Raw genomic sequence first — 26,188 nt, 5'->3', positions numbered from 1 at the left:
TGAGAAAACAGCTTGGGATACCTTGGGCTTTTTTTCTCATGCAGCCTACTTGGGTATGGCCAGCTCTCACAGATCCCGATTTCTGGGTCCTGCTTTTATTTTTAGTAGCGTCAGAAGATATTGGGGTTTCAACAGACCTTCAGCGAATGTCTGCTGGCTGTTACTCTCTCTGAACTTCCCCTTGACGATTTTTCCTCCTGGATGGGAGAACTGCATGTGAGATTTGGCTTTCTTAATTTTCCATTATTGGCAAGGGGTATGTTCACGGAATGTTGCTATATTGAAACAGTTAATTAGTAATAGTCACTTTATGTATTATTCTCTTAAGCTCCCAACAGAGCTAAGTTATTCTACTTTCCTCTTTGTTTAGTTGTGTTTTAATTAGAATGTTTAAATAAATTGTGTTTTGCTTAGTATCGAGTAGTTTGGCCAGTTGCATTGCACCTGGAACAGACATTTCACATTTGCTTTTAAAATAAGAAGAAGCTCAGCTCTACACCACCTTCTTAAAATATTTTTAGTGGGTATGGTCTGGTCCATAACACCTGGTGCCCCACAAGTATTTCCCCAGCCTCATTCTCTAAGTGACCCAATTTAACTTTGGTTCTTTCTTCCCTTTTACATATTTATAGAAGAGTTCGGTGTCAGTCTTGAAACGAGTTACAAATTTACCCTCAATTTTTATTTGCTTCTTCTATTATTTTATAATGAAGTTGAACTTTATTATGAAGTTCAAGGTGAATACTTCATGGCTGGGACCAACGCCAACCCAGGAGCAATGACAAGTCATATTGAGGGCTGAGGAGGCGTCACGCAAAGGTGACATCTGCAGAACTCTGCAGGATATGTGTGGTTCACAGGAGGAACAGAGGTTTCTAACCCCATTTCTTTTCCTGGAACATTTTGAGGCGTGGTGTTGACACAGCTCCGTATGAGCACTGTGATGGAACTTTGCTGGATGCTAGAGTCCTGACGGTGGTGAGAGTGGGAGAACAGGTAGGCCACTGCTGTTTTGACCCTCCCTGTGACTGGTTCCTTTCAGTGTGTGATGGGTGACCTGCACAAGATCTCTCAGTCATGCTCCCACAGATGCACCAAGAATGTGACCGAAAGTCTCCAAGGTCACACTGGTTCATTTTGTCCCCTTATGGCAGGGTCAGTGCCGCAGCCCGGGCTGAACAGGGCTCAGGAATATAGCTGGGAACCCCAGGGGCAGGGTACCATTGAATGTACACATGTAGGACTGAGAGAGCCTTGTCACAACATTATGGAACTCATTAGCAGGAAAGGTCCCACTCCATGAGTGTTCTGGTGTTATTACATCCTGAAAGTGAGAGTACACTACCCTGGCATAACTCTGACATCCTGTGGCATTCTCGTGTACCTGGTGTGTTGAGGGTCTAGGACCCTTGTTAGGCTGGTTACTGGGGGCCAAGGGCTACCCACTGTGAGCATTGTGGAGCCCCCTGGCTGATGCAGAGCGCTGGTACAATGCTGTCTACGCTTTCACCATGGGCATAGTTGAGCAGGCGATGGGGCTTCTCAAGGTGTAGCCCTGTGGGTTAGACTAGTCTGGAATATGATGCCTTCCAGTATAGTCTGCGCAAACAGTGCTACATCATCCTGGCATATTGCCCTATGGCCACTGCGATAGACAAGGTGGGAGGTAAAGAAACACTCTTCGCAAAAGGAGGACGAGGGCTCTCCGGAAGAGGAAAGTAGATGTTGTCTATGACAAACTAAGCTGCAACAGACACTACAAGCCAGGCAGACCCCAGTTGACATCCACTCTGGCAGATGACCATGGAATATAATATCGGCATTGGTCACAATGCCAGTATTTGTTTTACATTGTGCAGTGATCTGTCGCCTGTGTGTGTGTGTGTGTGTTCTGTGTGTGTGTGTTCTGTGTGTGTGTGTTCTGTGTGTGTGTGTTCTGTGTGTGTGTGTTCTGTGTGTGTGTGTCTTGGCCATATTCACTTCTGTTGGTTGTCGATAGAAGCTCATTGCTGGACTTGGCCAATTGCTCAGCTTTATGAGATGTTTGCAACGCTTAATGACAAATACAGTGGGAAATGGGGACAGAATAATGGTGATGTAGGGGATTTAGGCAGGGTATTGCTACAGAGAATTAAACAGTGTGAACTGATTGTTAATCTTTGAACAGGGTGAGAGGATGTGGTTGAATGTGAAGGTAGAATCAGCCATGAAGTTTACATGACATGAGCAGGGTTGTTTTGCTGTTCCATTATGTTACTGGTGAGGGACAAATCCGCATTATCAAAGCTTGTCTCGTAAAAAGTGACATTCTAGAGATGGCGCGGGTGCAAAGGACACTGGTCTTTTGGTTGATAACCTGTGAGTGTCAAGGTTTTTGGCGATCAATGTGCAGTAAGGTAGGAGTGAAATTGCCCAAGATACACGTCATAGGAGCAGGATGGCTTTCGGAGGAGGTGAGCCAAGTAAGATACAGTGAGAAACGTCTCTGGGCCTCACAATTAAAAACCCTCCTAAAACATCAACCTAATTCCAAGTTGCACAGAAGAGCATAAGATTGAACTCTTTCTGATCATTTTCTCCAAATGCTTCTGATTGGAAGCGTTTTCCCCATGTCCTGCTACAGAATTGGATACAGCAAAGCCTCCTAACTTGTTGAAATGGAAATTACGTCAATAACGACACCTTGCTCCTATATACTGACTTTAACTAGTGAAATGTCTCAAAGTGTTACTCAAGAGCATTATAAAACCAAATGTGACAGCAAGCCACATGGGGAGAGATTAGATCAGATGGCCAGAAGTTTGCCAAAGATGTAAGTTACATGGGAAGAAGGGGAGACTTAAGGAGAGAATTCCACATCTTAGGAATCTAGTATCTGAAATCACGGCTACCAATAGGGTAGCCATTAAAACAGTGAATGACTGAAGCCAGAACTGAGGGTGGCTAACCTCAGAGAATCAATACAGAGTAGAAGCAGGCCATTTGACCCATCAAGTCCATAGTGATCCTCCAAAGAGCATCAGATCCAGTCCTATCCCTGCATTCCCCATGGTTAATCTACCTAGCCTGCACATCTCTTAACAATTTAGCATGGCCAACCTATCTAACCTGCATATCTTTGCACTGTGGGAGGAAACCTCCTCAGACACAGTGAGAATGTGCAAACTCCACAGAGGTAATTGCCCAAGTCTGGGATTGAACCAGGATCCCTAACACTGTGAAACAGCAGTGCTAGCCACTGAGACACACAGGAGATGATCTCACTGGGCATCTGTGGGCTGGAGGAGATATAAAATGGCAGGAGAGGTGTGGTTATGGAGGCTATTGCAAACAAAACTTTAAAAATCAAGGTAAGCTGATGTAGCTGAGTGAATGTGAGGGAAGGGGTTTGGTGACTGAGATTTGGTATGGGTTGGGTCATTGGTAATGTTGGACATCCCTGAAATTACTGACGACAGAATAAAAACTACCCCATCAATTATCATCCTAATTTATTCTGACAGTTGCATGCTAATTTACTGCAGTTCTTGTGCAAGAACACCGCTGAAGCACATTCCTGAACTATCACTATGTCAAGAGTATTCTGTTTCTTTTTATTTTTCCTTCTAAAGTGGAGAAGTTCACTTATCCCCATTTTATCTTCCATTTGTCACATTTGTGCCCATTTAATGAACCTTCATTTTCCTCCGCAGCTCATCTGCATCTTTAACCCTCAGGCTTCACTTGCTGCTCAGGCACACCCTACTCTTATATCTAATAATCCCTTACGTGGACAAAAACGTCAGCTGAAAGATAAAAGAAAATCTACTGCTGGACAAGAATGCTACTGAATTCTAATTGCTCTGAACCAAAATACACTCTTTAGCAAATTTCATAACTCACCCCCTTCCTCATTTACTCCATTGCAAACATCCGTAAAAATAAGTTTCATAAAACAGCTGGAAATAGCAGCAAAATACTGCTGAAAAATTCAAGTAGAGTAGAGAATGCTATAAACTCTCCCAGATCCACCATTCTCTTTCATAAAGCAGTAGACAGCTATCTTATTTCAATGACTTCATAAGGGAATTTAGTTTATACATGTAAACTTAATCCATAAGATCATAATTTTTAACCCATGCATGGAAAAAAAAGAGCAAATATTTGAAATAAAATCAGAATGTGCTGGAGAAATTCAACAGTGTCTGTGGAGAAAGAAACAGAGGTTACATTTTGACCCTGACATGACATCCTTCAGAATCCACAGATAGTGCCAGACTTGTTAATTTTCTCCAGGGTTTTCTTCCTTTCGTTCAGATTTCCTGCATTTGCTTTTGACAAATATTTAAAACTTACATGATGGTAACCGGGCCACAGGGCCTTGGGGAGTACTTCAGAAACGAATTGTTCACAATATCTTCTCCCTGGGATTTTAAAATTTTGTTTCTGCCTAGAAAGGGCAGCTATGCATGAAGCCCAGACCAACATAGTGAGAGCTTGATAGATTCAACCATTTATGTGTTAAATGTTTAGAACTCTTTGCAGCAGAACTTGAAATTGCAACCTTAATAGTACACAGATAAGAGAGATACTACTGAGCAGAAGTTGACATGAAGCCAGTTCTCCTGGCCATGGTGCTTTTGATATAAGCGACAATATTATTGGGCCATTTCAGAGGGCAATTAAAAGGTAACCAGGTAAGTATGAGCGAAAAACAGAAATTGCTGGAAAAGCTCAACAGATCTGATAGCATCTGTGGAGACAAATCAGAGTTAACATTTGGGCCCCAGTGGCCCTTCCGCAGAACTGATGGCAGCTATGAAAATATTGATTTTTATGCAGAAGATAGGGTGAGGGGAGGGGCTAAGGTGATGGAACAATTTATTAATGTACATTCAACAGTGTGGTTAAAGTGGCTCTTTGAAGCCATGAAGTAATTTGGAACTAGGAGGAAGGGTTTCAAAAGGAATGGGGGTGTATTTTTAAATTCATCAGGTTAAAACCAACTGAGGTCGCAGATGAACAATCAAAGAAAGCCATTTAATTTCTCTTCACCGAGGAATGTAGTGGTTTGGGGTATATTGCCCAGGACTGTATAAATCGGGGAATTTTATCCGGGCATTAGTCTTAGCAGTCCAACTAGAACTAAACAACTTAATAAGGTACTGAACTATTCTGCCAATTCATCATCAAAAGGAAGAACTACTGGTATAAAGCTATGTCTACATGTATTTGTGCAACACTCAGGTCGACAGTGACATACATGTGCTGATTTTCAAGCTGCATTGATAGAGAAATGGTTAATAAATTATGAAATGTTCAATTTCCTTTATTTATTCGAACCCTGAGGAACCTTAACATTTCTAACCTGTTAGGGATGTGTTTTATTCACAGATGGTCACTTATCGAAGGAAGCCTATCATTAGTTTAAGGTGGTCTGTCAATAGTTCAAGACGCAGAATCTCTGTCTCATGCCCTTCTACTTTTATAAAAGATAAAGAAGGTGCTGCAAAGTATAAGCAAAAATACGATGACTTGAACTGCCTCTTTTCCTGACATGATACTCCCTTGGGCCTTCCGCTCCAATATCCCACGATTGATATGATTCCCTCTGTTAAATTCCCCCGATTAAGCCAAGGACAATCTGTCTCAGCTAGATATAATAGGAGCAGGGAGTTTCTCTCAGCATCCTGACCAATATTTACCCAATATCTAAAACAGATGATCTTGTCAATTATCTCATTGCTGTTTGTGAACACTTCGCTCAAAATGGCAAATTGGTTATGGAGTCGTTTAGGGCACCGTGAGATTGCGAAAAGGGTCACTTATAAAGGCAAGGTTTTCTTGGCTTCAGAACCCTCTCAAAAAACAAACTTTGGCCCAAATCTTTGGTTACCCTCTCTTAAGCATCTTCTTTGACTCAACAACCATTTATTTTGTCGCACCTGCAGAAAATATCGGAGGAAGTTTTTCACACATGTTGATGTGGCTATTGTAACTGCTGAGTGCAGTTCTGGTGAGGAACTTACATGAAACATTGAGAGTAATGTTGGCTTCATCAGAATATGAGAACACACTGTAGGTTACTGAACATTTGACGATCTTGTTGTGATCCTGATACGACGGGATGAAACGGAGACAACTGCTGACCACTCTTGGATTATCGTTGCATTGTTCTGCTGCCTGATTAGGGAGGCCATACCACTTCAGTCTGATCATTGCCTTTTCATCAATATTAGAGGAGGAACAATTCAACTTGGTCGTGACCCCTTCGACCAACTCCGAAGGTGAGATAAAGGGTGTTTTTGGACGGGCTGAAAGGTAGAGGAAAGACAAGTGACAGATTTTCAAGTTAGTTTATGTTTTTTCGATGACTAAATAAATGATGAATATAGATAGGTGACACTTGTGCAAAACTGAGGTCTGTGCCGGGTCCCCTACTAGTCATAATTTATATAAATTATACTCATGACTGTTCGGGGTTTCAATTATTAAGTTTGTGGATGACACAAAGATTGGTCGAATAGCTCACAGTGAGTTTGAGTGTCGTGGGCTTTAAGAAGATTAAAATGGGTCAAATGGGAAGATAAGTGACAGGCAGAATTCAACAATGAAAGGTGTGAGGTACACACTTTGGAAGGAGCAATTTATCCAGAGAGTATTCAGTGAATGGCATGGGGAACAAAGGGACCTCAGCATGCTTGTCCACAGATCTCTGAAGGTGGAAGGCCATGTTAGGAGGATAGTGATAAAAGGCAGAAGGGAGACCTGTCTTTATCAATTGAGGCATAGAACACAAAAGCTGGGAAGTTGTGATGGTGTTGTACAGAATTTTAGTGAGACCACAGTTGGAGTACCATGTGCAGTTCTGATTGCCTCGTTACAGGAAGGATCTGATGGCACTGGAAGAGGTGCAGAGAAGATTCACCAGGATGTTGCCTTGTACGGAACTAGAAGCCATGAAAGAAGGTTGGATAGGCTTGCATTGCTTTCATCAGACTGAGGTGTATAAGATTATGAAGGATATTGATGGAGTGAATAAGAAGTAGCTGAACGGTTAGCCATGAGGCAACACAGGTTCTAGATGAGGGACAGGAGGTTTAGAAGGGATGTGAGGAAGATTTTTTTTACCCAGGGCTCTGGAATGTGCTGACTGGGAAGGTGGTAGAGGCGAGGTGCTTCATATCCTTTAAAAAGTACCTGGGTGAGCAGCTGGCACATTCAAGGATATGGGCCATGTGCTGCTAATTGGGATTAGGCTGAAGCTCAGGTGTTTCTCATGTGTTGGAGCAGATTTCATTGGCCGAAGGGCCTCTCCTAACTGGATGATTCAATGATCCTATGAAAGTAACTAACAGGCAGGAATAATTACCATAGACAGTGAGATGCAAGCCTGGCTTTCCCGTCCATTTGTTTCTTTCTGGAAGTACAAATCTGAAGCAGAAAGTGTTACTGTGCTTTTTCTGAACAGCATTAATTCGAAGAGAACAGTTGTTCTGAGTCAGATTTCCAATGAATTCTATTCCAGAGTCTGGGGGTTGCTCATTGCTCATGTACAGTTTGTCAGAGTTTTCGTGACATGGAAATTGTAACCACATGGCATTTATTCCGGATGTACGCGTACCAGGATACTGGAAAGAACAGTTAAAGATCACAGATGTCCCTTCCAATGCATTAAGAGTTGTTGGAAGTGAAACACCCCACTCATTTGCAGATGAATAACCTGGGTAGGGAGTGGGTAGAAAGAGAAAAGAAAACACTGATATCACTGTCCTCAAATCTTCCGTCACTACTGTGATCTAACAGGCTATATAGCTCATTTAACTTTTCCCGACAATTTTATGGTACATTTAAGTAGAAGATAAAGAACAATGAAATTGAAGCTCAGTGGTGCTGCTCTCACCTCACTCAAACATAAGATCAAGTCCAAATGGCAAGGTTTGAACTCACAATGCCCAATTTATCGAAGTTCTACATTGTTGTCGGTGCAGTTTTTGAATGAGACCTTCGCTCCCAGTTAGACATAAGAAAATTCCACAACACTTTTTGAAGAGTGAAAGGGATCTCTACTTGGTGTGCGCGATGGCTCAAAAAGGCCCGAAAACCGATCACCTCGTCATTATGTCCTTGTTGAGAATTGGGCCAGTAACCCAGGACCCTTCAACTCACCATTCATTCTGTACATAGTTATCACTTGACCTACTGGAGATGGGCACGATTGCAAATTTAGATCGAAGCTTTATGTTTGCACTAGGCTTTATTGCTTAATCTTTGTTCTTGGGCATTTCTGTTAACTTTAAACACTTCTCTCGGGGAAGGCATATAATCTTAGAAACTAATTGCAGAGCAAAATACTGTACCTTATCAATAAATTAAAATTACTCAATCAACATCTTGTATGTTATCATTGTTCAGAAACTGAACTGGACTATAAACATTGGCTACAACAGAAGTTCAGGGGATTGAAATTTTGCAGTGAGTAATGGTGGCTACAAGAGCAGGGCAGAGCATAGGAACACTGTGCTGAGTAACCCACCTTCTACCTTCCCAAATCCTGTCCACCATCTACAAGGCACATGTCAGGAGTGTGATGGAATACTCCCCACTTGCCTGGATGAGTGCAGCCCCAACCACATTCAGGAAGCTTGACACCATCCAGGGCAAAGCTTGACTCGCACCACGTGCACAAGCACCCACTCCCTCCACCACCGATGCTCAGTAGCAGTAGTGTGTACTATCCACAAGATGCACTGCAGAAATTCACCAAAGAGTCTCAGAGAGCACCTTCCAAACAGAAGGACTAGGGAGCGGATATATGGGAACACCACTACCTCCAAGTTCCCCTCCAAGATGCTCACCGTTCTGATTTGGAAAAATATTGCCGTTCCTTCACTGTCACTGGGTCAAAAACTTCCCTATAAGGGCATTGTGGGTTTTAACCCACAGTAGAGCTACTGGAGTGGCTCAAGGCAGCACCTTCTCAAGAGCAACTAGGGGCCGGCAGTAAAACTGGCCAACAAGTGACACGCTCATCCTACAAAGGAATGAATAAAAACAAAACCTCACTCCCTGTCTCACCTAAGCTTATCTACCAACTACAAGGCACAAGTCATGAGTACAATGGAATACTTTCCACTTGTGTGGATGATTGCAGACCCTACAGCATTCAGGCCACATTCTGCTTTCAATGCCTGTGTTCCTGTTGCAACATGGTATTATGATATAATGCATTTGGTCTTGCTTTTCCCATGTAAATGACTTGGTGTCATATATCAGGCTTGACCCTGTATGACCAAAATTAATAAATTTTCTCAGGTATTACTTTAATATTGCCCATAATACGAGGTTACAACAGAGAAGTAGCAGGTCACACGTCATGTAAGATGAGGTCGAAATCTCGATGCTCAGGTATGATGGACTAATTGCTCTTTCAATATTATTCTGGGGGATTGAAGCATTGCTGGACAGGTCAGTATTTATTGCTCATACCCAACTGCCCGTGTAAAAACAGCAGTCTGCTACATTCATGAAATGTTTCCATTTACTGAATGGTTTTTGTATGCCCTTGCAATTTCAGATTTACCTCTAATCAATCTATTCAGAAATATTCTTACTCACTTCTGAAGTTGGTAGGACTTTAACCCAGGCTGTCTGGTTCAAATGAAGGGACACTACCATTTTGCAATGAGAGCCCCTAGATAATAATATGTATAACCAAATCTATTATATATTATGGAGGAAATCACATTGTGAGCAATGAATATATTGACCCACATGCAAAAAAGTGTAAGGAAATCAGTCTTTGACTGAAATCAACATCTGGGCCTTGGCGTGTGAAAGGAGGAGATAAGGGGATAGGCGCTACATCTTCTGCACTTACACTGGTGTAATTGGTGCTGTTGAAAAGGTGACTGAGATATGAGAAATTGAAGAGAGGGATAAGGTGTTACAAAGTGAATAATTCATTCAAAATACCCAAACTGAAGGGAAGGGAAGATGGTTTTGGCAGTATTATCTAGCTACATCTTATTGGAATGGCGGAAGACCATTCATTGAATGTAGAGTCAAGTAGGCATTGTGTGGTGAATTAAAGCCAATAAGCTTGTATCTCTTTAAGAGACATGCTCATGATATGTTCACTCCATCATAGCATGTGAACTCAAGGCATAAAGATCTCAGACTCCATCTTATGTGTGGAGTGGCTCTGTCTCTTAGTTGTATCTCAAAGTTTAATGTGAGCCCACTCATTATATGTTTGTGTATGTAATGCCTGCATGGGAAAGTAAGCTGTGATAAATATCTGTTTCATTCTTCAATATCATGGAGACAAGGATGCTTCAATATGGAACAAAAAAGAAAGTGGTGGAGAAACTTGGTATGTCCGTCAGCTTCTGTGGAAAGAGAAACAACATGAATGTTTCAAGTCCAGTTTAGCTCTTTGTTTTTGTAAATCTTTTGCAAAACCTGCTGAGTGGCTTCAGAACTCTCTGATTTGAGATCAGGTTCACAGAGTCTGCAATAGTTTATTTCTTTTACACTTAAGGGTGATTTGATCAAATTTTCTAGGATGATGAAGGCATTAAATTGTGTTCCACCAGATGGCTTTTCCTTTAACTGAATAGTTCAGGGAGCATCATGATATGAAGTAATGTAAGGCTAGAACAAGGTTATAAATCAAGATGTGGCTCTTTTTTGATTCACTACACTCCTTCAAGTGAGAGTTCGATCTATTTCTGGCAGGGGTGGTAATCACTGTGTAGAATTTGCACAGGGGTTGAAAGTGCTTTATTTCTTGTAGTTCAAAAGAATTTTCCTTTTTTTTCACACCTGCACTGGTCCAGGTTTTAATCTGCTCTTCCCCAGATGATCATATAAACTCTAGCTTGGTATGGGGAGGGTGTACATTATGCAAGTATTGCAATTGTGGGGATGAGGCTAGATAGAGCCAAGGACCATGTCTTGCTGTTAATTTTGGAAGGTTGGGGACTTCAGGCTGATTTATTTCCCCTCCTGATCAACTGGTGCTTTAGTTGGGAACAGCTAACCGCAGACTGACTTAGTGGGCAAGTACTTGGCAAATGCAAGTACAAAAAAATGTGGATAACTGCGAGGAAATCCATTTGTTCGTAAAAACAGGAAGGGAGGTTATTATCTAAATGGTGGCAGATTAGGAAAAGGTGAGGTGCAATGAAACCTGGGCATTATGGCAGAACAGTTGCTGAAGGTTGGCATGCAGGTGCAGCAGGCAGTGAAGAAAGCTAATGGCATGCTGGCCTTCATAGCGAGAGGGTTTGAGTATCAGAATAAAGATGTCTTGCTGCACATATACAAGACCGTGGTGAGGCTACACCTTGAGTATTATGTGCAGTTTTGTTCTCCTAGTCTGAGGAAGGACATTCTTGCTAAAGGAGTATTCCAGCAAAGGCTCACCAGACTGATTCCCATGTTGGCAAGGCTGACATACAAATAAAGATTGGATCGACTGGGATCAATGGAATTTAGAAGAATTAGGGGGGATCTCATACAAACATGTCAAAATCCCGATGGTACCAGACAGGCTAGATGTGGGAAGAATGTTCCCAGTGTTGGCGAAGTCACAGCACCAGGGGTCACAGTCTAAGGATCAGGGGTAAGCCATTCAAGACTGAGATGAAGAAGAATTTCTTCACTCAGAGAGTTGCGAACATGTGGAATTCTCTCCCACAATAGACAATAGACAATAGACAATAGATGCTAGAGTAGGCCCTTCGGCACTTCGAGCCAGCACCACCATTCATTATGATCATGGCTGATCATCCACAATCAATATCCTGTTCCTGCCTTAAGAAGCTGTTGGGGCCGATTTGTTAGATTTTTCAAGAGGGAGCTGGACTCAGCCCTTACAGCTAAAGGGATCAAGGAGTATGGAGAGAAAGCGGGAGTGAGATACTGAGATTGCTTGATCTTCCATGGTCATATAGAATGGTGGTGCAGGCTCGAAGGGCTGAATGGCCTACACCTGCACCTATTTTCTATGTTTCTATTGGAGTTTGCAGCCTCTGTCAACAGTTGCCATTGTTCATACGCTCTTAGCCGAATACCCGACAGCTGTAGTCCCAGAGATAAGGTCAAGTACAAATGTAATGGAAATCCACACTGATAACCAATCAAAAAGAATGATAACAAAGCACACAATGTGGGAAATACAAATATATAGCTAAATGTCAAAGTAGATTTGAATACATGGCAATCAGTGTAGAACACAGTAAGGGACAGCTAAAGGCTTTCCACAAAGTGCATTGAAAATTTAATTAATAGCTAGAACCTAGTCAGCAACAGCAGCACAATTCAGGCAAGTTACTAACTGAGTGGACCCACAATGGTACAGTCCTTTCTGCTATTACACATGTTTCATCAACACAAATTGGCTGTAATGCGATTCATGAGTAGGTGAATGCTGCTGGTAAAAATTGTGAAATATAAGTGTGTCGGCGATTTTGCGATTCCATCCTCAACACTTTAAGTGTTGCAATGCACAAAGGAATACCATGTTCATGCCGACAGAGTCCCGCATCAACATCATATTGACTTACATGCTTTGCTGTGAAGTGCTTTTTGAGACGTACTCCATAATTATCACCCTTTTTTGGCAAATTTTGCTATTACCCACAAATATGGGAGGACAAATTAACAAGAATGTTGACAAGAAACATCCTCGGAATAAAATTGTGGACGGTGAATGTAAAAGAAAGGCTATAACGTTTGACAAGAAGCTGGATATTTTAGAGCGCTTGGAACCATAAAGAAAGAACATGTGATATTGTTCATGCAGCAGGAATAAAGGAGTCTACCTTATGCACCATTAAAGACAACGCAGAAAAGATTAAAACAAGCTGTATTGCAGGAATAAGTCTGAGCGCTAGGAAAGAGATAGTAAGAACTGCCAATGCTGGAGTTAGATATAACACAGTGTGGAGCTGGAGGAACACAGCAGGCTGGGCAGCATCAGAAGGGTAGGAAACCTGATGTTTCGGATTGGGACCCTTCTTCTGATATCATGTGAGATCATGGCCATACGAACTTGATGAGATGGTATGGCTTCTAGAAGATCAAACAAGAAAGCAACCTGGAACCAGCTTTCTCGCCATCAAAGAGAAAGCCTTATCAATTTATGAAGACTTGGAGGAAAAAGCTGATAATCTTGCAGATGTGCCTGCCTTTAGAGCTAGTTGTAGCTGGTTCACTGGTTTTAACAACCAATATGCTATTGTGTAAGGTTATTTGGTGAAGCTGCCGGTGCAGATGAGGAACATGTGATGACATTTCCTCCCACAGTGAAAAAAAATGCTTCAGGAAGAAGGCTACAACTTAGATCAAGTTTTCAGTTTGGATGAAGCAGGTCTATATTGGAAGCAAATGTGTACACGGAACTACATTTCTATGAATGAAGCACCTGCTCCAGGCATTAAGGTGGCAAAGAATTGTACCACTATGTAGCTGGGTGCCAATGCTGGTAGAGACTTATAGCTTAACTCTGTTGTAGTGGGTTACTCTGCCAACCCGCGAACCTTAAAAGGTTACTGTAAGTCCTCTCTAGGTTTCTACTTTAGATCAAGCAAAGGAGGTTGGATGTTGGGGCAATTTTTCCTGGCTTTATTGTTGATGTTTGCAAAGATGTTTTTTAGAAATTATTGCAAGAATAAAATTTGGATTTCAAGATTCTCCTCATTCTGGATAATGCACCAAGCCACCCTCCCAACATTGCTGAGCTTTCTGAAAACATCAGAAGTGCTATTTTTACCCCCAAACACAGCTTCTCTCCTTCAACACATGGACCAGGTGCGATAACAACTTTTAAAGATTACTATTTAAGGTGCACATTTAAGAGGCTATTTGCAGTCATTGAGGGGGATAAGGGCAGTGGTCTTCCATTTTGGAAGAGTTTTAGCATCAAGAATGCATCTACCATTATTGTGGAGGCCTGGGGTGATATCAGTAAGCATTGTTTGAATACAGTTTGACGGAAGCTCCTCCCAGATTTTATTCATGATTTTAAAGGTTTGAAATCATCAGAGGAAGTCTCAAGAATCAAAGAATATTCCGTTGCCTTTGCAAAACAAGTTGGATTTGGAGAAGTTGAGAGTTAGGATGTTGAAGTACTACTTGAATCCCACTGCAAAGATGTCTCTAAAGCGGATCTACAAAAACTTGTTGCTGAGGGGGAAGTGGAAGCTGGAGATGAAGCCCAGGATGCAGCACCATGCAAACTTTCCACTTCTCTTTTGCCTTCGAGGGAAGTTTAGAAGCAGTCAGAACTCTTCGAAGACAATAATCACAATGCAGAATGCAGCAGGATAACAATTCCTGGAATAAGATCTTATTTGACATCCTACGAACATCTTTGTGAAAGAAGAAAAATAGCAAAGCAGCAAAAAAGTAGATATCCTTCTTCAATCAATCCTCAAGAAACAGTCAGAGGAGAATGAACCCCAGCCGTCCACTTCTAGAACACAGAATCCCTACAGTGTGGAAACAGGCCCTTCGGCCGAACAAGTCCACACCAACCTTCTGAATGAGCATCCCTTCCAGACTCACCCCTCCTATCCCTGCAACCCTGCATTTCCTATGGCTAATCCACCTAGCGTGTCCCTGAACACTATGGTTCATTTGGCATGGCCCATCCACCTAACCTGCACATCTTTAGGGAGGAGACCAGAGCCCTTGGAACATCCCACCCAGATCCATCCCCCTATAACCCATCTAAGCGACACATGCCTGAACACTATGGACAATTTAGCATGGTCAATCTGTCTCTCGTTGGACTGTGGGAGGAAACCGGAGCAAACCCATGTAGGCACAGGAAGAACATATAAACTCCACTCAGACAGTCACCCGAGGGTGGAATCAAACCTGGGTCCCTGGTGCTGTGAGGCAGCTGTGCTAACCACTGAGCCACTGTGCCACCCTAATCCTTCCAGATTAACTACTTTTTGTCCTAACCATGGAACCATAACCGCATCTGAAGGTACTGATGACAATGACCCTCAGCCCCTGCCTTAACAACTCAGTAACCTCAAAACCACCTTCCTCCCACATCAAGTTATTTTCAAATGTTTTCAAGGCAAAGTGTTAAATTTACGGTATTATTTCATTATTAGATATGATCTTAACATTTATTTAAACTGCACCATCCTTTATGTTAGCCTAGCTACTATATTTGTTTCGATTTTGAGTAATATTTTTGGTGGTCTGCCCCTAACCATATTTTTTCCATAATCCTTGTTGTTTTTATTGCACAATTTTCTAGAGCACGAGGTCACACAAGAGCACAATTATTGTGTTGCAGCAGAAAGAACTGCACTGGTTGCCCTGTGCAAACATTTCGGAATGGTGCCTTCAAATAATTGCTAGTGCCCTTTTATGAATCTCGATAAGCTCTGCTGCTTATTTTGGTTGTGAGAGGGGGTGTGGAGTGAGGGGAGGTGGAACACAGCCACAACTATTTGCTACTTCCTCTGTTTCTATTCTTGTTCTATTATCACTGACTTCTACGTTACTCCACTCTCCCCTTTCGCCATTTAATTACCCCTGCCCTCCAAACCTGCCTTCTACTATTTCGACTCAAACTATCCTTCCCCCGTGTTTACCCTTATTTAAAAGCTCCTCATCTCAAATCTCTTCTTGATATGATGAAAATTCACTGACCTGAAACATTTGTGAGACAAATGTGACAGGAAGTAGATTTATGCAAATATTCTATTTCTATGTTCAATTCTCTATATTGAAAAAGATCCATTTGTATCACTTTAGCCAAATATCAAAGTTGAGAATTCCAAGAAAACTGTATTGTATATAGTAGTGCTCTATGACATGGAGTTAGAGAGCCATTATGACATAGGAAGAGGTCATTCAGCCCATTTGTCTGTTCCTTTCACTCCTCCCAACCCACCTGTCAACAACCTTAAACTTGTGTCCCCTGTACCTTGAAGATAAGCAAATGAAAACAGCAACTCTGAGGAAGGGTTACTCGGCCTGAAATATTGGCTTTGATTTCTTCCCACATGTGCTGCCAGACCTGCTGAGCTTATCCAGTCATTTCTGTTTTTTGTTTCAGCTTTTCTTTGTCTGCCTTGTCTAAGCCTGCCAAAACCTTGTATAAATCCATTACATCACCCCTCATTCCCCCCTTTTCAATACAGAGCATCACTAAGTTCTCCAGATCAACTTTGTAGCTAAAATTTCTTACCATTAGTCTCATTAACCTTGCCACCTTCTCAAGGACTTTCTTATATTTTCTAGTGTGCAGTGACCATAACTGAGTGCAATATTCTAGCTGAAGCCCAGCCAGTCTATTCCCTGTCCCGCTGTTAGTGTATCACAACATATTTTTCCTCTCAAATTCCATCTCCTATTTCTCTACACAATCTTATGGCCTATCTATATCATGTTGCAGTTCATTCATATCATCCTCACTATGAGTCATTCCTTCACTTTTAGCATTATTGGCAAATATTGCAATTTTACTCGGATTGTAGCTTCCAATCATATACACACAAAAAAAAGAGTTCCTTAAGCCTTTGGAAATATCAGCCTCCAGTCTGGAAGAGGAAACATTCATGGCAACTTATTTGTTTCTTTCCTTTAGTCAACTTTATTATCCAAGCAGATACTCACTCCTGATTCCATGAGGCCAAATTTTTTTAACCAACATTTCACACGTTAATCATTCGAGTACAAGCTGGGTTGGATGTGAACTGTATAAGGAGCCTATGAATTGGAAGGGGTTCAATATTCTGGTGGCAGCTTTGCTACTGCTATTCAGAAAACTTTAAATTAGTTAGGTGGGTAGGGGCGTTAGTGAGAAAAAGGGATGTGTGAGCTGAGAGGACAAGCAAGTCAAATAGTCATGGCAGGCAAGAGCAAAGCAGAGAACAAGGTAAAACTGGTTAATTAAACTGCACTTATATCAATGCAAGGGCCTGACACGTAAAGCAGATGAATCCAGGGCTCAGTTGGGAACATGAGACTGGGTTATCACAATTATTACTGAAACATAGGTGAGGGATTGTTTGAACTGGCAGCTTAATGTTCCAGAGTATAGATGCTATCGGGAGCATAGGAAGGCGGAGGAAGACAGGAGGGGGAGTGGTGTTTTTGTTTAGGGATAACATTATGGCTGTACGTAGTGAGGATATTCCTGGGAGTGTGCCTAGTGAAGTTATTTGGGTGGAACTGAGAAATAAAAAAGGGGTGATCACCTTATTGGGACCCCCAATAGTCAGAGGGGAATTGAGAAGCAAATTTGTGAGGACATCTCAGATAACAGTAAGAATAATAGCGCTGTGATGGTAGGGGATTTTAACATTCCAAATATAGACTGGTGCTGCCACAGTGTTAAAGGGTTGGTTGAACAGGTATTTGTTAAGTGTATACAAGAATTTTCTTATTCAGCATGCGGACATACCTACTAAACAAGATGCAAAATCTGACCTACTCTTGAGAAATAAGGCAGGGGCAGGTGACTGAGGTGTCAGTAGGTGAAGCACTTTGGACCAGTGATGATAATTCTATTACTTTTAAAATAGTGATGGAATAGGATAGATTGGATCGAAAAGTTAAAGTTCTAAATTGGAGTAAGGCTAATTGTAACGGCATTGGCAAAGAATTTCAAAACTTGGTTGGGGGCAGCTAATTACAGGAAAGGGGACATGGGACAATGAAATGCTTTCAAAAATGAGGTAATGAGAGACCAGAGATGGTATATTAGGGTCAAGGTGGAGGGAAAGCTGGATGACTAGAGAAATTGAGGCTCTGTTCAAGAAAAAGGAGTCATAGGTTAGATATAGACAACAAGAATTCAGCAAATTGCTAGAGGAGCATAAGGACAGTAGGAGTACATCTAAGAGGGAAATTAGGAGGGCAAAAAGGAGACATGAGATAGCTTTGCAAACAGGGTTAAGGAGAATCCAAAGATACCCAACAATACATTTAGGACAAAAGAGCAACTAAGGAGAGAGTAGGGTCCCTCAAAGATCATCGCCATAGCAGCATTCAAGAAGCACTTGGACGAATACATGAATAGGAAGGGAATAGAGGGATATAGATCCTGTAAGTGAAGACAGTTTTAGTATGGAAGGGCAAAACGTTGCAGCAGAGGCTTGGAGGGCTGAAGGGCGTGTTCCTGTGGTGTATTGTTCTTTGTTCTTGTTTGAACAAGGTGGCCAATGTGTGGAATAGCAGGAAATGGGTAAGATACTAAATGAGTATTTTACATCAGTATTTACCATGGAGAAGGATATGGAAGATGGAGAACTTGAAGAAAGAATTAGTGATATCTTGAAAAATGTCCATATTATGGAGGAGGAGGTATTGGACATGTTAACATGCAAAAAGATGGATAAACCCTCAGGACCTGATCAGGTGTATCCCAGAACATTGTCGGAAGTTAGGGAAATGATTACTGGGCCCCTTGCTGAGATATTTGTATCATTGATAACTACAGGTGAGGTGCCAGAAGACTGAAGGTTGGCAAACATGGTGCCACTGTTGAAGAAAGCTGGTGGGATAAAATCAGGAGAACCATAGACCAGTGAGCCTGACATCAGTGGTGAGCAAGTTGTTGGAGGGTGTCCTGAAGGACAGGATTTAAATGCATTTGGAAAGGCAAGGACTGATTAGGGATTGTCAATGTGGCTTTATGCGTGGGAAATCACGTCTCACTAACTTGAGTTTTTTAAAGGAGTTACAAAGAAGATTGGTGAAGGCAGAGTGATGGGCTTTTTCTATATGGATTTCAGTAAGGCATTTGACAAAGTTTCACATGGTAGACTGGTTAGCAATGTTAGATCACATGGAATCCAGGGAAAGCTAGCCATTTGGATACAAAATTAGCTCAAAGGTATGAGACAGAGGGTGGTGGTAGAGGGGTAGTAGGAACTGCAGATGCTGGAGAATCTGAGATAACAAGGTGGAGAGCTGGATGAACACAGCAGGCCAAGCAGCATAATAACAGCAGTGGTTGTAGAGATAACAAAGTGTGGAGCTGGATGAACACAAGGTTGTAGAGGGTTGTTTTGCAGAATGGAGGCCAGTGACCAGTAGTGTGCCACAAGGATCAGTGCTGGGTCCACTGCTTTTTCTCATTTATGTAAATAATTTGCATGTAAGTATGGGAGGAATGGTTAGTAAGTTTGTAGATGACATCTAAATTGATGATGTAGTGGATAGCCAAGAAGTTTACCTCAGAGTACAATGGGACCTTGATCAGATGGACCAAAGGGATACAATTAGATAAATGTGAGATGTTGCATTTTCGTAAGGCAAATCGGAGCAGGAATAATACACATAATATCAGTGTCCTGAGGAATGTTGTTGAACAAAGAGACCTTGGGTTACAGGTTCATATTTTCTTGAAAGTGGAGTTGCAGGTAGACAAGAGTAGTGAAGGAAGTATTTGGTACATTTGCCTTAACTGGGGTCAGTGCATTGAGAAAAGGACTTGGGGTGTCATGTTGCGGCTGGTTGGTTTGGCCACTTTTGGAATACTGTGTTCATTTCTGGCCTCCCTGTTAAAGGAAAGATGTTGTGAAACTTGAAAGGGTTCGGAAAAGATTTACAAGGATGTTACCCGAGTTAGAGGATTTGAGCTGAGGGAGAGGCTGTGTGGGTTGGGGCTATTTTCCTTGGAGCATCAGGAGCTGAAGGGTGGCCTTACAGATGTTCATAAAATCACGACAGGCATGGATAGGGTAAATAGCCAAGGTCTTTTCCCAGGGTTGGGGAGTCTAAAACTAGAGGGTACAAGTTTAGGGTGAGAGTAAACGTTTAAAAGGGATCTAAGAGGCAACATTTTCATGTAGAGAGTGGTGCAAGTATGGAATGAGATGCCAGAGGAAGTGGTGGAGGCTGGTACAATTACAATATTTAAAAGGCATCCAGATGGGTACATGAATAGGAAGGGTTTAGAGAGATATGGGCCAAATGCTAGCAAATTGGACTGATTGAATTTAGGATATCTGGTTGGCATGGATGTGTTGGACTGAAGGACCTGTTTCCATGCTGTATAACGCTCTGACACTATAACATGCAGTTGTCACACAGTTCTTAAAATCCCTATACACAAAACCATTACATTTCCTCCAACAACCTCCCCCATCATTTTATCAAAAAGCCCCATTAATTGAAGCACAATCTGCTTCTTACAAATCCATGGTCTCTCTCTTCAATTCATTGTTCCTCAGATGCTTGGTCAATGCTACTCTTATCATTGTTTGCAAAACTTAAGCAAACTGATTGATCTGTAGTTATTAAAAAATATTTCTGCACATCTTGTGTGTACTCTTCTGGAATCTCTTTGGTATGTAGGCATGTTTTGAAATCTGGGACAAGCCCTTTGGTTATCTGCATCCCCTCATCTAAGTATATTTAACCCACTTTCTCTATGAAAGACCTATCTCACCACTTACCATTTACACGCCAGCAGCTGATTTTTGAGTTCCTGTTATGTTAATTGACATTCTTTTGTATCCAATCTTAGAAATCTTACTTCCTTCCTTTTCGCTTAACCTGCTCAAATTATTGTATTTGGTGCCATTGCCGCATGTAGAATTCATCTGGCATGCCCATTCACCCTCTCTTTTTTGTTTCAAGTACATTTTCCATCTCCCTCGCTCATGTGAGAAATCCTGGCTTTGCTTTCAATACATTTCTCCTTTGTAGGAATACACATAGAAACATAGAAGATAAGAGAAGAGGAGGCCATTCGGACCTTTGAGTCTGCTTCATCACTTTTCATGATCATGGCTGATCTTGCAACTCGATAGCCTAACCCTGCTTTCTCCCCATAACCTTTGATCCCATTCACTCTTGGTCCTAGTTTCCTCTTGAATACATTTTTTGAAATTAACTACTTCCCGTGGCAATGAATTCCACAGGCTTGCACTCATTGGGTGAAGTATTGTCTCCTTATCTCTGTCCTAAATTGTCTCCCCAAAAATCCAACCATCTTCTTAAAAGCCATCCATTGTTTTGTCCCAGAGTCCCTGTCAGTGCTTGGTTCAAGTTCACTTTGGTCAGATTCCCTCTCATTCCATGAAGGGCATCTCATGAATTCTAAGCCAGCCATTATTTTCACCATAGTCTTCCTTAGTCTGCCCCCTTTCCTATGTCCTCAATGCATGCACCTTACTCGTACTGTCTGCCTCTATTCTCCTGTGCGCCCTTTAAGCCTGTATAACAATGTTGACCAATCTCCTCCAAAAGTTTCATTTTTAGACCACACAGCCTCATTGCTGTGAAGTGAACACTAGCTGAGATCAGCTCTTCTTTGTTGAAATAGAAGCTTTGAATCCAGCTTTCTCTTTCTTTAGTATAAAGGTAATATGGCTGTTTACATCAATTGAACAGCTTGGAAATATTTGCATATTCAAAACAGACTCACTTATTTCGCTTTGAAACCATGTTGTGCAGGGAGAACTTTTGCTTGATCAGTAGAGCTTCACTAAAGAGAAACATATGCTTGAGGTTTGGATATCACCGTGTTGGAGCTAGATATAGGACTAAATAGATTACTTGATGCTATGCTTTGTAACATTGAATACGGGGCTGGTAGCAGGTAGAGTGAAATGTTATCAGATTGCTTTCTATAGATTCATTAAATGCAAAGTTAGATCAAAAGTCAGAATTTTGTGATAAACTTTACACAATTTTATAATCAAACACCATGAACTATGTTTTGTTTAGAGGGGCATGGTCTGCTGACAAAAAGACAGAAATTTTTTCTTCCTCATTCCGGAAAGAAAATAAATGCGGTTAATGTGCATAAGGGGAACATCTGTTGCCTTATCAATATCCTTTATCTTTTTATATACTTCAATAGATTCCCCCACCCTCCTTCGTCTGAACTCCAGCAAGTACAAGCCCAAGCTATTCAGCTGTTCCTCATATGACAGCCCTACGGATCAAAGTGATGACTCTGTTTTCTCTCTTTCAATCTAAATTTGAAACTCCTGGACATTCTTGGAAGAAGTGATCACAGTGTCCTTAACTGCAAGACCATTCATCAATCCTTCTTCACTACATAATACCAAACCTAAAGCAATCAGTTCCCTGACTGGCTCCATGACATGTTGGTCTAAGAAGCAATCCCTCACACACTCTATGACTCGTGATTTGACACATCAAGTTCTGAACTGCAGCCACCGAGAGGTTAATGTCTCCTTCTTGAAGTGTGATGTCCAGATGTGAACATTATAGTCAGTATAGAGGTCTGACTAAGAAGCTGAAACAACTGAAGCATCACTCTTATATTCAACTCCCTTGAGATACAGTGTCATTGAGTCATAGAAGTTTACAGACTCTTCAAATCATATTACCCAGTTTTCACAGCTAATCTAGTCCCATTTGCCTACATTTGTTCCATATCCCTCCTCACCTATCTCATCTATGTACCTGTCCAAATATTTCGTAAATAGCAAAATTGTACTCACCTCCAACTCTACCCTAGGCAGCCCATTCCAGACACTCATCACCCTCTGTGTGGAAGAATTGCCAATCTGGACCCTATCGTATCTCTCTCCTCTACGTGTAAACCTATGACCTCTAGTTTTAGACTCCCCTACCATGGGGAAAGGCTGTTAGCTACCTACCTTATCTGTGCCTTTCATCATTTTGCAAACCTGTATAAGGTCATCCTTCAGTCTTCTATGCCCCAGGTAAAACAGCCCCAGCCTATCCTTATAACACAAACCTTCCACTCCAGGTAGCAACCTATAAACTTTTCTGCATTTTTTTTGCGTTTAATAGTATCTTTTCTATATTAGGGTGACCAGAACTGTATCCAATATTTCAAATGTGGCCTCACCAACATCTTGTACAGCAGCAACAAAACATCTCAACTCCTTTACTCAATTATCACATAATCCCTAAAGTGTGGGAACAGGCCATACAGCCCAATAAGTCCACACCATCCTTCTGAAGATCATCCCATCCCCCTACCCTTTCCCTACAACTCTGCATTGCCCATGTCTAATCCACCTAATTTACACACCCCTCGCGCTACGTTCCGGCCAATCCATATAACTGGTACATCTTTGGACTGTGGGAGGAAAGCAGAGCTTCCAGAGGAAACCCACACAGACAGTCACACGAGGGTTGGAATTAAACCTGGGTCCCTAGAACTGTGAGGCAGCAGTGCTAACTACTCAGCCACCATGCCACATCATATAGGAGTGTTCATTGATACTCCCTCGGGGCCTTACCATTGACTGTGTAAGTCCTGACCTGGTTTGACCTAGCAAAATGCAACACCATGTATTTTTCTAAATTAAACACCGTCTGCCATCCCTCAGCCCACTGGCCCAGTTCATCAAAATCTTACTGTATTCCCAGATAATATTCTTCACGGTCCACTAGACCACTAACGTTGGTGTCATCCACAAACTTACTAACCTTACTTCCTAAACTCTCATCCATATCATTTATATAAATGATGAATAACAGTGGACCCAGCATCGATCTCTGTAGCACACCCCTGGTCATAGGCCTCCAGTTTGAAAATCAACCCTCTACCACCATACTTTGTCTTCTACTTTCAAACTAATTTTGTATGCAATTAGCCAGCTCTCCCTGAGTCCCATGAGGCTTAACCTTACTGAACAACCAAGTATGATGTACCTTGTCATAGGCCTTGCTAAAGTCCATCTAGACACAACACATGCTGACTGTCCCAATGAGATCTTACCTCTTCAAATCCCTCTCTCTCAGAATTCCTTCTAACAACTTACCCACCACACATGTTCGGCTTACCAGTCTGTAGTTCCCAAGCATTTCCCTGCAGCCGTTCTCAAATAATGACACAACATTACCCACCCTCCAACCTTTCAGTACTTTACCCGTGGCTATTGATGATACAAATATCTCTAGTACGGGCTGCACAGTTTCCTCCATAGCCTCTCACAAAGTCCTGGGATATACTTCATCAGGTCCCGGGGATTTATCTACCTTAATACATTTTTAAGACTTCCAACATTTCCTCTTCTGCAATGTGGACTCCCTTCAAGACATCACTAACTATTTCCCCAAGTTCCCTAGCATCCATGCCTTTCTCCAAGGTAGATACTGATGAGAAATATTCATTTAGGATCTCACCCGTTGCTTGTGGCTCCACATATCGACCTTGTCGATTTTTAAGAGGCCGACTTCTCTCCCTAGTTACTCTTTCGCCCTCCATCTACTTGTAGAATCCCTTTGGATTTTCCATTACCTTATCTGCCAAAGCCATTTGTGTCCTCTTTTAGCCCTCCTCATTTCTCTCTAAGTGAACTCTGACACCCTCTACACTCCTCAAGGAATTCACTTGATCCCAGCTGCCTACACATGTCACATGTCTCCTTCTTCTTCTTGGCCAAGGCCTCAATAACTCTTGTCATCCATGGTTCTCCTCTCCCGCCAGCTTTTCCATTCACTCTAACAGGAATATGCAGGCAATGAATCCTCATTATCTCACTTTTGAAAATTTCCCATTTACCCAACTTCCTTTTGCCTGCTAACAGCCTCCCCCAATCAACTTTTGACAGTTCCTGTCTAAGACCATCTAAAATGGCTTTGCCCCAATTTGGTCTTTAACTAGTGGACCAGACCTATCCTTTTCCATAGAAAAATTAAAACTAATGAAATTATGGTCATTGGTCCCAAAGTGCTCCCACACTAACACTTCTGTCACTTTTCCTGCCTTACCTTCTCAAAAGGAGGCCAGGTTATGCACCTTCTCTAACAGGGCCATTAACATACTGTACGAGAAATTATTCCTGAACACATTTAACAGATTGCTTCCCATCTAAGACCTTAACATTATGACAGCCCCAGTCGATGTTATGGAAGTTAAAATCCCCTGCTATTACAACTGTATTATTCTGGCAACTATCTGCAATCTCCCTACCTACTTGCTCCTCAAACTCCTGCTGACTATTGGGATGCTTGTAGCACAATGCTATCAACGACATCTCCACCGTTTTATTTCTCAGTTCTACCCACACAGGGTCAGTGGACAAACTGTCAAGGATGTCCTCTCTCAGTACTGCCATGATGCTCCCCCTTATCAAAAATTCAACTTCCCGTCCTCTCCTGAACATAGAACAATACAGTGCAGAGCAGGCCCTTCAGCCCTCGATGTTGGGACGACCTGTGAACTAATCTAAGCTCCTCCCCCTACACTATCCCATCATTATCCATATGCTTATCCAAGGACTGTTTAAATGCCTCTAATGTGGCTGACTTAACTACATTGGCAGGCAGGGCGTTCCACGCCTCATGTCTCCCCTACTATCCTTCCACATAGCATGAAAACCCTAGAACATTAAGCTGCGTGTCCTATCTCTCCCTCAGTGATATAACCCAGTCCCATGTTCCTGTCCATGTCCTGTGTTCATTTGCCTTCCCTGCCACACCTTTTGCATTGAAATAACTGCAGTTTAAACCAGATTTCTGTTGTTTCCAGTCGTGCTCTTGCCTGCCCTGTCTACTACTAAGATTACCATCACTGCCTTTATTACTTAACTTGCTCTCATTAACTTCTGTACAGTCCTCAAATTCCTCTTTTGTCTCCCCATTGCCAGACTAGTTTAAACCCTCCTGAAAGGGTCTAGCAAATCTCCCTGCCCAGGACCTTGGTCCCATTCCAGCTCAGGTGTAACCCATCCCCCTTGTACAGGTTACTGCTATCCCAGAAGAGATCTCAATGAACCATGAGTCTGAATCCCTGCCACGTGCACCAGCTCTCAGACCATGCACTGTAAGTAGTTCAGAAATTACTACCCTTGACACCCTTCTGACTTACTCCCTCTACTCACTCTTCAGGGCCTCACCCCTTTTCCTACCTATGTTGTTCATACCAGTATGGACAATGTCCTCTGGCTGCTCACCTTCCCCTATTAAGGGCTTTTTATTATTAATTCATTCACGGGATGAGGGCATCACTGGCTAGGGCAGCATTTATTGCACATCCCTAATTGTCTTAGAGAGCAGTTAAGAGTCAACCACATTGTTGTGGGTCTGGAGTTACATGTAGGCCAGACCAGGTAAGGATGGCAATTTCCTTCCCTAAAAGACATTAGCGAACCAGATGGGTTTTACTAACAATCAGCAATAGATTCACAGTCATCAGTAGATTCCCAATTCCAGATATTTTTATTGAATTCAAATTCCACCATCTGCCTTGGCAGGATTTGAACCT

General features: G+C 42.0%; 1 protein-coding gene across 1 annotated transcript in view; it reads right to left on the bottom strand.

Moving 5' to 3' along the window:
• Nucleotides 1-26,188, bottom strand: part of LOC125458470 (sialoadhesin-like) — a 92,826-nt gene that overhangs the window by 49,639 nt on the left and 16,999 nt on the right. The window contains exons 6-7 of the mRNA XM_048543741.2: nucleotides 7,352-7,702; nucleotides 6,009-6,293 (exon numbers count right to left, since the gene is read on the bottom strand). Coding sequence (XP_048399698.2) covers nucleotides 6,009-6,293; nucleotides 7,352-7,702 — 636 coding nt within the window. The remainder of the gene's footprint in view (nucleotides 1-6,008; nucleotides 6,294-7,351; nucleotides 7,703-26,188) is intronic.

The sequence above is a fragment of the Stegostoma tigrinum genome, chromosome 13, assembly GCF_030684315.1.
Source record: "Stegostoma tigrinum isolate sSteTig4 chromosome 13, sSteTig4.hap1, whole genome shotgun sequence".
Taxonomy (NCBI): Eukaryota; Metazoa; Chordata; class Chondrichthyes; order Orectolobiformes; family Stegostomatidae; genus Stegostoma; species Stegostoma tigrinum.
The sequence above is the reverse complement of the archived record's forward strand: the minus strand, read 5'-3'. Positions and strand labels throughout refer to the sequence as shown.